This window comes from Bos javanicus, chromosome 19 (assembly GCF_032452875.1).
Source record: "Bos javanicus breed banteng chromosome 19, ARS-OSU_banteng_1.0, whole genome shotgun sequence".
Classification (NCBI taxonomy): domain Eukaryota; kingdom Metazoa; phylum Chordata; class Mammalia; order Artiodactyla; family Bovidae; genus Bos; species Bos javanicus.
In genome coordinates, this window is record NC_083886.1 from 59,673,597 (window position 1) to 59,688,707 (window position 15,111).

At 51.1% G+C, this 15,111-nt stretch overlaps 2 protein-coding genes across 2 annotated transcripts in view; one reads left to right on the forward strand and one right to left on the reverse strand.

The window, feature by feature from the left end:
* On the reverse strand, positions 1-13,123 carry MTNAP1 (mitochondrial nucleoid associated protein 1). Its single transcript, XM_061389919.1, has 8 exons — positions 13,056-13,123; positions 12,507-12,634; positions 12,131-12,241; positions 11,397-11,437; positions 7,942-9,412; positions 4,126-4,218; positions 3,473-3,577; positions 1-2,323 (listed from the first exon to the last, which is right to left on the reverse strand). Exons 1-8 carry the CDS (start codon positions 13,121-13,123, stop codon positions 2,295-2,297), a joined length of 2,046 nt encoding a protein of 681 aa, XP_061245903.1. The 3' UTR covers positions 1-2,294.
* VCF1 (VCP nuclear cofactor family member 1) overlaps positions 13,047-15,111 on the forward strand; it is a 20,874-nt gene continuing 18,809 nt past the window's right edge. Inside the window, exon 1 of the mRNA XM_061392966.1 lies at positions 13,047-13,342. Coding sequence (XP_061248950.1) covers positions 13,122-13,342 — 221 coding nt within the window. The 5' untranslated portion in view covers positions 13,047-13,121. The remainder of the gene's footprint in view (positions 13,343-15,111) is intronic.

Consider the following 15,111-nt stretch of genomic DNA (forward strand, 5'->3'; position numbering starts at 1 on the left):
TGATACAACAAAATGACTTTATTTGCAATAGCTGAGAATTTTTATATATACAGAAAAACATATTCTCCAGTAAAGGCAGGATTAATCTCAAGTGCGCAGCAGGGACACCCCCCGTTTCCCTGGCCACGCGAATTACAGCAGGGCGGTCAGGTGGTACAGCACGCGGGCGGGTGACAGGACCTGCCCTGGAGTCCAGGACGGGGGAGCCTGGGCGTCACCATGACCTCAGCTGCAGCAGGGGAGGGGAGGTGAATTTTCAGGCTGCGTTTCCTGGCACATGGCCGGAAGCTGTGGTGGGGAAGTCATGCAGCCGCTCTGGAAGTGAAATCTAAGCGCTGCTGCTCACCCTGGGGAGCTCCCACCAACGTGCTGGTTTCTTTACGGTAGTGACAAAAACCATCTCGACAGGTACTGAGTTCAGAAAGGCTCCTCCTGAAACATGTTCCAGCCCTGAACGCTTTAGAGTGGACCCCCGGTCGTCTTCATCCCTCCGACGGAGGAGCCTGTGAGGTCCTGCTGGCCCAGGGCACGGGTCGGCAGGCTTTCTGTGGAGGGTCATAGCGGAACCACGTTCAACTCTGCAGGCTCTACGGTCTCTGCTGTGACGGCTCAGCTAGCGCTGCAGCCACAGCCAGCACCTGACCAACAACCCGGGCTGTGTCCCCGAGACCTCACGTACGGACAGGCCCACGCCGGCTCGTGCCTGTGGGTTCTCGTGGTCTGCGGACCCTGCTGGGGCGGCAGAGGACCCACGCAGAGGTCGTTCCCACCCACCTCTGCACCGAGCAGCTCTGACCCAGAGTGAGGCGGGGAGCTGCGGGAGGGCCTCCTCCCCACGCGCCTCTTCTGGGGCGTTTACACAGAAAGGCCGCAGAGCCCTCCAGAGGGGGTTCCGGTGACATTCTCAGTCGCACCGAACTACCTACCTCTATTTTAGTTATACCTCTACCATACTCTTCCTCAACTGTGAATTTTTCCTTGTGGACAATTCCAATACACCTTCTCCTTAACTAGGAGAATTTGATGCAGAATTATACTCCCACTAGGGACAATTAGAGAGGGTGGGGAGGCAGGGGACTGAAGAACAGAAAGGGGAGATGAAGCCAGCATCGAGTTCTCGGAAGAGAGCGGGGAGAGATGCAGATGCGTGAGAGCTGGCTTTATGACAGCACACCCGCTTTCTCGTAGTTCTGGAGGAGCGGGGGCAAAAGGGGCTGAACGCGTGTTCTGGCCTGAGGATCACAAGCAAAGCTAAGACCCAGACAGACTCACTGGTCCGACAGGGGCACATCTGTATCCAAGACATAGTCAACCCTTGATACTAGAGAAGGATCGGAAGACCTGATCCATCTGTGCAATCTACACTGGATTTCCATGAAGGCTTTGTCTATCCAAGTTATCGTTTAGGGTCCAAAGCAGAAGTCATAAAACTACAACAACGTGGAATATTTTGACCAGGGAAGAAACCCCAAAACCCACCCTTCTTATGCAGCCCTAACGAAGTGGGAGGAATATGTGAATATTTCACTCAGCTTCTTGGGGGGTGTAGGGGTAGGATTCTGAAACACTTCCATGAAGAGATGAGAAGCAGAATCCACTTGCTCACTGCTATGCTCACTGCTATTCTCACTGCAGATGTGGAAAAGATGATTTAACATTCTTTGGAGTGTGCTGTTTTAATCAGCTTAAAAGAAAAAAAAAATCACTTGCCAAGGATTTTTCAGAGGCTCACCTGCAACTCTGAACCCACCCTCTGCTTGTTCCTCACAGCTGCCGAGAGCTGGTCAAGGGCCCAGAGGAGCCCACCCACCCCCAAGGGGAAGGGTCTGACATGAGCTGACTTCCAGCCACTTCAGATGCTCTTCTGAACCAGTATCCGGCAGGGATGAACAGCATGATGCCAAGATACAGACAACAGTTTGGGGATAAAATGATTTAGAATTGGGATTATTTTTACCGAGAATTAGGAAACAGCTATTTTAAATTTTTAACAATGAACTCCTGTCATCTCCCTGTCTCCTTGAATAACATCCGCCTTTATGATTAAACAACCTCAAGTTTTTCTCCAAAACTTTCAGTCACTTCTGAGAACATGCCAAAAGAAATATCCAGAGAGAACCAGACCTGTCCACATTTGAAAAAAAAACACCTGGCTTCCTCCAGAATGGCTGGTTTCCAGTCATTTTATTCTCTCTGCCCCACCCTGCCCGCCGTGCAGTTTCCGCTCTTAAGCATGCTCTGCAGTGTCTCCACCGTCCTCGCCTCGGAGCGCAGAGCTTTCCGTGGCGTCCAGGTCAGCGCTGATGACGCCAGCGCTGCAGCTCTTGGGATAAACAGAGACAAACGTAAGGCTCTACGAGCCAGTTCCTGGACGGCTTCCACCTCTTGACCCTGAAGATCATCCCCCTGTATTTGTTTTATAAATTCAGAAATAAAGTCTTAGGTACAGGGGTAAGTTTCTGCCTCACTTTCCTCAGTCTCAATTTAAAGATGTGAAACAGAAACTCCAACATCACCTGAATGGTCTCTTTTTCAGTGGAGGCTTTTTCCCTGCGACAGAAACGACGTGGGATTTCAGGCATCATGATCAGAAAGGAATTCCTTTCTCACGGATGGCCACGCATATGAGACGAGGGTGGGCAGCCGTGGCTGGCTAGTCAGGATGTGAGAGCTTGCTGCAGACATGATCCACGTCTTGACCCACGCCCTGTGTCCTGACACTGAATTAGTTGCCAAGCCCAGCTAAGAGTCAAACCTGACATTCTGCAAGAGTTTGTGAATTCTACTGGCCTCTAGTGTTAATAATGATCTTACACTTTTGCACTGAAAATTTTCACCTGAAAGCATTTGGATTTTGTCTGTTGTGGAAGAATACTGGGCCTTTTCTGACTTAATACAATACTATTTTTTAAAAATGAGCAAATGTTATCTGGAATTAAAAGAGCAGTGAAATCTAGGCATTTTCCTTCAGGTAAGATCTGGAGCAAGTTGAAATGCGTAACTAGAAAGGTGTTTGTTCTCTTTAACGTTAAAGTACATTAAATAAAACAGCTCTCAGCCTTAGACACACTGATAAGAGACCGTTGCGTTTGCTTCTCATCTCTTAGGGTATAAAGCTATTTGGTTTCCATCCTAGAAAGAAGTTCTTAGAATCAGAAAGTCACCAAAGAGAAGAGCCCTGATCTTCCAACAGGCAAACAGCTTTATGGAGAAAGTGCAAGCGCACCGGATCTCCAGCGACAATCGTCAATGGAGCAGGAGAGTGGCTATGTAAACTCTAGTCAAATCTGATCAAGGCCATTAGAACCAAAACCTCCAATAAAAAACCCCAAGAGCCTCGAGGACAACAGCTTGTTCATTAGGGCGTGTCAGACAATGCAAAACTGAAAAATGAAAAAGCGGTTCAGAGAAGCCCTCAGAGGTGCATGTCATGGGCTGTGACCTGCTGCTGAGGATGCAGAGGGAGGCTTACTCAGATGCTTGAAGCTCCAGCTGCAGCAGAGGACGAAGCAGCCGGTGAAGAGCAAGGTGAGGCCACCGACTCCGCTCCTCACGCTGGTGCGGCACCGGATCCAGCCTGTTGGCAGAGAAGCAGGGCTCACGTTAGAGGGCCGGCCACTGGCCCTTGTCTGCAAGGGACTCAAGTCACCCGGTCAGCTCAGGCAAAGGAACTGCTGCGCGAGGAATCTACATACCACTGTATCATACATACGTGTTTTAAACAAACGAAAACCAGAAAAGCTTAATTTTAATCAATTTCAATTAGTCACTCTTATTTTGGGGAGTGTGGTTAAAAGTTTCATGGGGAGATGAATACGAGTGGTCTTGCAGCTGAGCCTTCCTCGCTTGGGGACAGTGAGCGTGGGGACGGCAGAGGTGGGCAGGTACTGAAAAGAATGAAACCTGTTTGATAAACGGCAGCTGCTGCTGTCGTCACTACAGTGCTTTAATTGCGTCAGACTCCAGAATGAGGAAAGGCAGGGAGGAAGATGGGAAGCTCGAAAGGCCATCCTTTTCTCGTTCTCGAGCCGGGCTGTGACAGAGCCTGGCTGTGACAGCCCGGGCTGAAGGAAGAGAAAGTCTGGAACCAGCAAGAGAGCCCCGCAGGCACGACTCGGGCCTCACCTGTGTGGACAGCTCCCAGGAGCCTCCTGAGAGAGGAGCTGGCCGGGGCTTCCAAGCTCCTTACCGCCGTCGTGCTTCTTTCCAACCAAGGAACTAGGGTTCCAAACAGAAGTCACTGTGACAGCTCATCTAAATCCGTCCTCTTCCCCAGCACTCGGTGCCCGAGGTCCCCAGGGCAAGGCTGCGGGAAAAGTACATGCCAAGTCGTGGGTGACGGTCTGCCCTGGGCTGCAGACATATGAGCACCGGAGGCCAACCTACCTAGTTGGCATCAAGAAAAGGTTCTTCGGCAGACTAAGGGGCCCGAGGGACTGGGACCTGGATCGTCTCTCATCTGATGAATACAGTGCCCAGATGACCCCCGGGACAGGATTAGTGAGCCACTTCTATTTCCTCCCGCCTGCTGCACACCTCAGCAAACAGCACGGCCTGCTACTGTCCTGGTGATTACCCGTTACTACTGCCGACAGCTGACAGGTCTACTCTATCAGCCCATCACCACCGCTGACCAGCAAACGCTTCTTATTTATGTTCGATACGAGAATAACTAAAGCAGAACCAGGAAGGAGGGTTTCTGCTAGGTACTTACTTCCCCTGCCCTTGCAGCTTTCCAAGTTTAATGACAGGCAGGGAATCTCTACTATTGCTGGTTCTCTGGTCTCCGTTTGGTTCATCAGGATAAAGTGTAAATTAAATATTTACAACTGGTTTGGCAGGTGTGGTGAAGTTGCTGCAGATGTAAAAATACTATGATGCAAATGATCATCCATTTATTAAAAATGACAAGAACCATGCTGGCTTCTCAGAAACCACACAAAGGCTATTTCTCTTGCAAGGTGAAGATTCGTATCTTACAAAACAAAGCATGACAAGCCCATCCAGCTCAGAAAGATGACACAGCTCTGGGAAACCTGCAATGGCACCACCTCTCTCCCTGGAGCGTCAGGGTCCCAGCGGCTCCCAGGGTCTTCTCCAGCTGGCGGAGCCCGCTCACTTCATTCCGGGTCCAGGCACTTAATGTGGATGACATCAGTTGAGGCCTGAAGCTGGGATATGTAAGCAGCCCTCGGCTGGGAGAGCCCAGGCCCAAGCCCACAAGCGTCCTGCGGGAGCTTTTTTCCGTGACTCCCTGCCTACTGCCCCGATGCTCTGGGCCCTGACCTCCATCCCCGAGGAACGGTCATGCGTCTTGGGTTGTCATGCACGGCCGGCCTCTGCCGCCTCACCCCTCAGCCACTGCTCTGCAACCTGCCAACACCGGGACAGGGGTTCCGCTGACACAGACGTCAGAAACCTGCAGCCGCCGTCTGTGGCTTAACCGTCCCATCACCCCTCTGGCCTGGCTATAACCCCAGAGGCATGGTTCGACTCACCTCTCATGTCTCAGGCTGTTGGTTACTCACACGCGCTTCCCTTAAATACCCCCTTTTATGGGCGGGCTCCTCTGGTCAACCAGGGGACCTGGCCCCGGCCCGTCAGGCTTCTGCTCAAGTTCTGATCTGCACTGCTCCCCACCCATTCCCCACGGGCACCCCTCCTCAAAGCCCTCACATGGACACCCTACTGATGGCAGCCCCGTGTGCAGGTTAGAGAACAGCCTTTATTGCGGTTTCCGGGCCTTTGAAAACCCAGAACCTGACAAGGTTTTCCTACTTGACCTTCTGGTCTCCCCACCAGGCAAGTTTTGCTTTTTGTAGTTACACAAACTGTGTTTTGGTTTTCTCCCCCTAAACTACCTTCTCCCTGCCAGTGTGAACAGTCCACTGCTGAGTGCCAGGGACCTGCATCAGCGCCAGCATCCAGAAGCTGTTCTCAGACGTGGCTCATCTTCAGAGACACCGAGGAAATGTCTGGAAATAGGTTCTGAGGCTTTACTTCAGAATCAGTCTCTAGGCATGATGGCTAGTAATCATATATATAAGAAATGACCATGTAAAACTTTTACCTGTCCAGATTGGGAACTGAGATCTCGCAAACCTCCTGCCCCGAAGCCAAAGCATTGGAATTCTGCCAAAAGCCCAGCTGGCACTCCCAGCCCAGTGCTCTCAAGGTGGCTGATGGACTGCTGAGGGCTCTCAGACTCTGGGCCTTGTTGAATCTCTTGAGACTGAAATCTTGGGTTTTTGAAATCCACTTTCTCTCAGGCCAGGAAATGACTCCTTTTGGTAGTTACATCCATGAGCATCTATCTCCCCGAAGCTCGAAAGACAGCTCCTCATGCAGGTGAATCCCACAGGGAATGAATGAATCCCTCATTTCCCTCACTCCGCATTTACTGAAGCCCAGCTCGGGGGCACCCTTGGACCTCCACACTTAGGTCTCCAAACACAGCCACTTTTCTTCGACCACGAGAGCATCTCACTCTGCCCTGCTTCATCAAGATGAAGGCCCCGGGTGCCTTTCGGTTGGGGCAATCCCCTCACCTGGGTCTGCTCGGGTGCCTGACGTGCGAGGACTAGTTGTGCACTGGCGCTTCCCCCTGAAGGAAAAGGTAAGCGACCACAGCCTGGAGCCCAACAGCCCAGCAGGAGAAACGCTGCCTGGAAACACCGGGCAGAGACCCACCAAGTAACCTTTGAGATAAACTGAACCCTGGGCAAGTTACTCACCTTCTCTGAAACTCAGTCTCCTTGTCTGTAAAAGGGGATAAGAGCCATCTCCCAGGACTGGCATTAAGATCACTTAAGGTAACTGAGGCAAACGCGCAGGTACCCCAGCATATACAGTTACCTCAATAACTGTTAGTCCACTGGCCCTGCCTATAAGTACCAGGGGATGAATGGCTTCCGAGAGAGGAGGAGGAAGGCTCATCCAAGATCTTGCCTGAGCCCAGAGCCTATCATGGCCCAAACTCCTCCTCAAAGACTGCCTGCAAATTCAACTTCAACCTGTGGCTGTCAGGGATAGCCACTGCTGGGTGAGGTTTGAACTTTCTGAGAAGCCACGCCCCCTTTCAATCCTTGTAGATTCCATGGCCTTGAAGTCCTTGGGCAAACGACAAATTAAATCTTGACTTTAACTGAAAGGTCACTAGGGTCTCCTCTAGGGTCTCCTGTTGGTTCACTGGCAGCATCGAAGCCTGAACATTAATGGTGGAGCCAACTTCAACGGTTTTTGGTTTATAACAGAATCAGAGGCCATGTGATGGCCACACATTCCTCGATACAGAAACCCAAACTGAGCACGCGTCGTAGGCTGTGACCAATAGACAAGAACAAAATCCTTCTCAGACACAACTATGGAAGCATGGACTACTGCCGGCTCCCGGCCGCATCCCTCCCCCGATCTCACTGGCTCATCCTCGACCCCCCACCTCCACTGCCTTGACTGCCCTGCCTCCCAGTTCAGCTTTGACCCCAGCCTGCCCCACATCCAAACACCCCATCTGCTGCTAGAGCTGCCAGCTAACCGTGTCTGACCACATGCCCAGAACCCATTTCCTGCCCAACCTGGTCCTGACTGAAATCTAAGCACAGCAGACCCTGAAGTCTTTATGCTTCTCCTGAGTCTGCCAGCATAAAAACCCACCCAACTTCTAGAAGAGGCTGTGCCTCTTCCAAGTGTAGAGGGTCAAGTGTTAACCAGCATCACCGGCCAGCCTGCCGTAGTCCTGCCTTCAACTTGGTGGAGGGGAGGGGAGGGGAGGAGAGGGGAGAATGACGAACCGCCCTTAAAACTGAACCCTGGGAGCAGGAAGTCATGCTCTGAAACAGTGACGAGTGCAGTGCCCTGGAATGCGAGGGTACAGAGGACGTTAACCTCATTAACTCAGAAGGCTCGGTGCTGCCTGATGAGCTGACACCTGAGCGCGCTTACCTTGGGAGAGTCTCTCACCCTGGGGACTGATGACAAGCAGGGGCTTCTGGGCCAGAGTGCTCCAACGCTGGGGCCTCTCTGGCAGCACCCCGAGGCCAAGATAACCAGGATAGAGCTCTGGAAACCACTCCAGCCCCAGGGCGCTCGACAGGCTCTGACCGGCCAAGGGGCTTCTCGAAGCGTGGTGCTGGGCTGAACGTGCAGACTGCAGCCCCTGGGGGCACGACGCTGGGGGCCAAGAGCCCAACTTAGATGTCAGAGAAGCCCACTCCTCACCCGCCATCAACGCCTTCACAGCAGGGCCTCGATTCCGGCTGCCGGCTTCTGCTTTCTCTTCCTGGAGAAATTTTACAGCCAGAGAGGCGGGACTCTGGTTACGTGACTGTGCTAGAGGGAGACGCTCAGGGCAAGTTGTCCCCATTAGTGGGAACACGTGTACACCGGGACCTCTGTCTTGAGGCTTCTTCTCTGTGACTGAATCATGGCTCAGGGAAGCCCAATCCTGCGTTTCTGTCACAGATACACTTTTCTCTACACCTCCTTGGCTCCCATATGTCTCTGCTCCAAGGTGGAGTGCTTTTCCCTGGTTCTCCCTGCCCTGGCTTTTACCTAAGGGGTTAAGTTTCAAAGCAGCAATCTGTGATTCTGCATTCTTTGCCAGAGTCCTGAAGTCTCTATCAGTAGAAACTCCTAAGAGGTGATCCTCGGCCTTGGAATCTCTCTCTCTGCCTGATGATGACATGTTTCCTCTTTGAACCCTGTGACTGCAATTCACGGGAGAACTATGACCATCACCAAGAGATGTATTGAATAATTTCACGAGAAGGTTCTGTCTTGAGGCATCCACTCTGTCCAATCTTAAATCAGCTGAAGTGGCTTGCACATCATTAAGGAAGGCTAAAGAATATTTCCTATCGTGATTCGACCGAGAAGGTGCCACTGGGCCAGGAGGTAAAGGTGCTTCAATTTCTGAAGGGTTATCTCTACTTTCTCCTAATTGAGGCAAAGCTTTGGCAAGTTCTTTTGTAGAACTGGTGTTTTCTGATGCAGAAAACTGAGTTGTAGTTTCTCCCCGGGAAGCAACCTTTGGTTTAGTATCCTTTAACATTTTGAGGGAGGGCTTAACTTGACTCCTGACATTTTCATCAGCCTTTTTATGACTTGCTTTTTCCAAACCAACAGCTAGTGCTGAAGAGGACTTGACTGTCCGTTCTGAATTGTTCCCTTTCAGTTCCGGATTTCTTTTCTTACTGTCTGTCCCTAACTCTTTCTCTTTTGCTTTAATTGAGTCCCTGATTGGCGCTTTGATTTTTTTACCACGTGCGAGTGTAGCCGGCTCGCACTGATGAATTTCTTGATCAGCAGGCATAGTTGCTCCCAGCATCTTACAGTGCGGCAAGTGGGATTTCAATCGTTTAAATGGCTTCTTACAGTAAGGACACAGTTCCATCCTGGGTGGAACAGCACTCTTCTATTCCTGAAAAAAACATACACAAGGAAATAGAAGCATACAGTCTGTAAATACTCATGCCTTAGTTAGGTGTCATACCTTTTAAATTCATTTGAAATAAGCCAGGCTGAAGGACATTTTAAAACATTTATTTTGATTCATTCTTTTTCTCCTATAGGTACAAAACAGACACAGGTGGATTTCAAGGTCAATGTTCCTGACTCCATTTCTGCTTGGTATTTCAGATTTTTTAACATCTTCTAGGAATCAATCATTACAAAAGATAACCAAAGGGGTTTTTCTACATCCCTAACTAGGAGGCAAGCCAGGCAAAAGGACTTATATCTAGTGAATTAATGGTTAGTGGAAGAAAAAGGTGTCCAAAATGCCAGCCAGAATGAAATATTTGCTATTTAACTTTGTAGCAAGGCAACTGGATAACACATGAGTGTAAAGAAATTGTTATAAAACACATCATTCAAGGGAAGAAAGTTGAAAAATAAAAGACTATAGCAGTATGTATAGAAAAATCCACAGGGGTGCAAGAAAGTATTAGAACTTTAGGTAACTTCAATTACCTAAGCATGAAAAATGAGAATGCTACTAATGTTTAACACATTAGTAACATGCATGCACAAACACACACACACACACAGAGAGAAGTATGGCTAATGTACATAATACATAAATGGAGGAAACATGGTCTCAATTTTTTTTACTAGGTTTGTACGACAATGGATTAATGGGAAATTTGTTTAGTTTGACACTTTTGTAAAATTTATGCCATATAAAAACATTGGAAACAAAAAACAACCCTTAAACTCTGCACTTCTACTGCAGGGGGGCTTGGCTTGATCCCTAGTTGGGGAACTAAGATCCCATGTGCTGTATGTTGCCGCCAAAAAAAATGAAAAATACTTAAACCACGTACCATTGGTGCCTCTGTTATACTCACCAGTCAGGAAAAGGTAGTATTTCATTCCAAAGCTCAGAGAAAGTTATTTGTTTACATTTCTTATTCAATTAAGTTCCAGAGGGTAGGGAAAAGGTAGCCCCTGTGCACAGCTGTATTCTCAGAACTGAGCACAGGGCCTGGCCCTGGCCAACCCATTTATCATAGCAACCAACCCACCTTGTCCTACATGAAGTCAGGCAAGATAAAACTGTCTTCTGCCAATAGACTTTATACAGTTCAGTTCAATTCAGTCACTCAGTCGTGTCCAAACTATACCTAATGGCCCACCTCTGGGAATCTTTGGGAAAATTGTCAATCTGGGAAAATTGACTCTTTGCGACCCCATGAATTGTAGCATGCCAGGCCTCCCCATCACCAACTCCTGGAGTTCACTCAAACTCATGTCCTTCGAGTCAGTGATGCCATCCAGCCATCTCATCCTCTGTCGTCCCCTTCTCCTCCTGCCCCCAATCCCTCCCAGCATCAGAGTCTTTTCCAATGAGTCAGCTCTTCCCATTAGGTGGCCAAAGTACTGGAGTTTCAGCTTTAGCACCATTCCTTCCAAAGAACACCCAGGACTGATCTCCTTTAGAATGGACTGGTTGGATCTCCTTGCAGTCCAAGGGACTCTCAAGAGTCTTCTCTGACACCACAGTTCAAAAGCATCAATTCTTCGGCGCTCAGCTTTCTTCACAGTCCAACTCTCACATCCATACATGACTACTAGAAAAACCATAGCCTTGACTAGATGGACCTTTGTTGGCAAAGTAATGTCTCTGCTTTTGAAAATGCCATCTAGGTTGGTCATAACTTTCCTTCCAAGGAGTGTCTTCGACTACAATCACCATCTGCAGTGATTTTGGAGCCCAAAAGAATAAAGTCTGACACTGTTTCCACATTTCCCATGAAGTGATGGGACCAGATGCTATGATCTAATGTTGTGGACCGTTTAGGCTGCCCAGGAGGCTCAGTGGTAAAGAATCTGCCTGCCAATGCAGCCTCAAGTTCGATCTCCATGGAGATCCTCTGGAGAAGGAAATGGCAACCAACTCCAGGATTCTTGATGGGATCAATCCCATTGACAAAGGAGCCTGGTGGGACACAGTACATGGGACTGAAAGAGTCAAACAGGACTAAGCACACATATACATGGACCATTTATTTTCAGAAAGACACACAACGGAAGTCAGTCCACAGGCCTTGGACTAATGATGTTAGAAGGGGATTGAGACCTCTGTTAGAGGTGTCTGCCTACATGCTCTCCATCCTCAATCCTCCTGAGATCTTCCCTGTACCGTCGAGCTGTAACGTCTCAACGTGGGTGCCTTAAAATTACGGAGTCCAGGTTCGTCTGGTTCATCGAACAACAGGACAATAAATCCAGACGAATTGTTGGAACAAGGGCTAGTGACGTTGTTTGGAAAGCCAGCAGACTGAGACGATGGTGGATTTGTGTCCTAAAGAACCATGCTGCCAGAGTTACAATTCAGGCCTCTTTAATCCTAAAAGGGGAGGGAGGAAAGTCAAACACTTCCTGGTTCCCATCACCCTGAGGTGGGGGTGTGTTCATTTCCTGCGCCTGCAGTCATTCACAGGTGAGCCTGGTCAGGCTGTTTCTTTGGAGCTAAACAGAGGTATTTTAGCCTCATGCTCATAACCTGGGAGGCAGGATTCTCAGAGGTGGGCCATTAGGTATAATTTGAGATTATAAGTAACATCCTTTTAGGGATTAATTTGCGCTAGAAAACAAAGGTCCTTCCCTATTACATTAACTACTTTCTTACCTGAGTTTTTGTAGAAGGATGCTAATTTTGCGCTTGTTTCTCCTGTATCTGCACGCTCCACGACCGCTGTTACCCAGGCGGGCAGGGTGAATTCGACGTTAAGGTCAGCCTCTGAAGGACACAATTAGGGCAGTCACTCGAGTGAAAGAAATGAGTAAGAGGAACAAACTATTGGGGCAAATCCAAAATAACGGGGGTCACCAGTAGGGCACTTCTACCTGGGGGTCCCGGAGAGCAGACGCGGGACCAGCCTCCTGGGCACCGGGCTGACCTCAGAGCCCTCCCTCCGGCGCCCTCCAGTGGGCTTTTCGACCCCCTCTCCCTTGCTTTTTCAGGAGAGCAGTCGGGCGGCTTCCAGGGAGTTGAGTGGGACCACCGAGCAGCTCCTGGGGCCCGGCCGGCCGCCCCGCAGCCTCCCCCAGTCCCGGGCGCCGGAGCGCCGAGCCTTCGGCTTCAGAAAGCTCTCCCCTCACTCTCCTCTCGCCTCCACATCCGCGCCTAGACCTACGGCGGAGGCCACAGACGGCACCGCCGCCTGTGGAAACTCCGCCCGGGTGGCGTCTCACCTCGCGAGACACAAAAAAACCAGGAAGTCCCGCGACGAGCTCCCTGAGCGCACCCCACGCGACGCGGCCCAACTCCCCGGACTAAGCCCCGGGGCAAGCCGTCTACACCACTGCCTGATGCTTCTCCGCTATTTTTTTTAAACTATGGCTTCACAGGGATTATAAATCAAAGACTTGTATCATATGATTATGACACGGTTTAATTTCATTTAAGCCTGGCTGGACTCTTACGCCGGCCCGTCTCGGTTGCGAACAGGCAAAAGCCCGGGCCACCTCTAACGAGGTCCTCTTTCCCAGAGGCTCCTGGTCGCTCCTCCCCACCCCCTCCCGAGCCCGCCTCTTCCTATGGGCGGGGCTACCGGTCGGCGCGGCCGGGCTCGCGCCACTGCGCACTCGCGGGAGGGCGGTACCACGGCGGCGGCGACATGGGGGGGCGCGGAGCAGACGCCGGAAGTAGCGGAGGGACGGGTCCCCCCGAGGGGTACTCAGCGCCGGCCGCCTCCGCCAGAGCCGCGTCCAGAGCCAAGGCCCGAGGGGGTGGGCGTGGCGGCCGCCGGAACACGACGCCCTCCGTTCCCTCTCCTCGCGGAGCGGCGCCGCGTCGCTCGTCTCCATCGGCTGCCATGAGCGAGCGCCTCCGCCCCAGGTGAGTCCACAGGGCACCCTCTTCCCCTCAGCCCCTCTCCCGGTGTTGTGTCGTGGGGTACACGGAGCCGAGGGGGGTGCGACGCGGGGTCCGAGCGAGCCTGGGCCCTGCGAGTCTCCGTGTGGGTGCCTTGCTGTCCGGGCGGGGAGAGGGGAGGGATGCTTGGCTGACTGGGAACCTGGTCCCCGGGGGCGCCGGAGCGGTGACTCCTCAGGGCCCGGGTCGCCCCCCGACCCCATCTTTTCTCCCCCCGCCCCCCATCTTTCCCTGTTTGGAATGGAGTCCGGTCGGTCCCGGCGGAGAGAAGGGGGCCCCAAAGCTTCCCTGTCCTAAATTTAGGAGGGTGGGGGGATGGGAAAATGGCCGATGTTCGAGAGGAGCCTCTCGGGGGCCTGTGAGGGGACGGCGGGGCGGGTAGCCGATCTCCCCAAGGTCGGGAAGAAGGACTGGGCTTAACTCCGCAGGACGGAAGGGTTAGGTCAGATCGAAGCCCTTGTGCCCTGCTGGGCCGTCGTAGACGCAGAATGGGCTAGGGCCAAAGTGATGACCTGTGGCTTCCCTCCTCGGCCATAGCGTGAAGAGCATGCAGAATTCTAAACAGTTTGGGTGCGGAGCCGTTTGACTCCGAAGGCTGGAGGTAGGGCTATATTGCGACGCACTTTTCCTCCGAGCCTGGACCCGGGGCTTAACCTGGAGAGTGCTGAGGATTCTTTTCCTTTTTCTCATTTCTCACCTCTGTGAACAGGTTAGGGAGGAAAATGTTGGGATTGTACCCGGGAATGGAGAAGATGGACTTTATTTGGAATTAGAACAATCCCTCATCGTGGAGTTTGAACTGAAAACTATAGATATCACCAAGTCCCATCTTTCATTCTTCTGATCAGGAAGCAGATTTAGAAAGCTCAGTTGGTTTACCTGGGTCTTTCTATGCCAATACTTTGGCCATCTGATGCGAAGAACTGACTCATGTGAAAAGACCCTGATGCTGGGGAAGATTGACAGCGGGATGAGCAGGGGACAACAGAGAATGAGATGGTTGGATGGCATCACCGACTTGATGGACATGAGTTTGAGTAAACTCTGCGAGTTGGTGATGGATCAGGAGGCCTGGTGGAGCTGCAGTCCATGGGGTTGCAAAGAGTTGGGCACAACTGAGCAACTGACGGAGAAGGCAGTGGCATCCCACTCCAGTACTCTTGCCTGGAAAATCCCATGGATGGAGGAGCCTGGTAGGCTGCAGTCCATGGGGTCGATAAGAGTCAGACAGGACTGAGCGACTTCAGTTTGACTTTTCACTTTCATGCATTGGAGAAGGAAATGGCAACCCACTCCAGTGTTCTTGCCTGGAGAATCCCAGGGACAGGGAAGCCTGGTGGGCTGCCGTCTATGGGGTCGCACAGAGTCTGACACGACTGAAGCGACTTAGCAGCAGCAGCAAGACTGAACTGAACTTCTAGGTTCACTGTTCTCTTCATTTTTTTTTTTTTCCCCCAAAATAATCTTAGTGAGGCCTGAGTGAATGAGACGGGGGTTGCCTTGGTAAATTATGCTGTAGGTTTTTTTTGTCTCTCTGTATTCAGTGATTTTTGAATGTAATTGACAGTCTTTCCATGGGGACCCGGAATTAATATCCTCTAGATATCCTAGAGGATATTAATTCATAGGGTTGAGATTCTGGAAGGCATCTTGGAAGTTCTTTAGCGCAATAGTGAAAATCAAGAGTTCTCCAAACTTCTGCATATTGATTTGGGTCATGTAGTGAGAGAGCC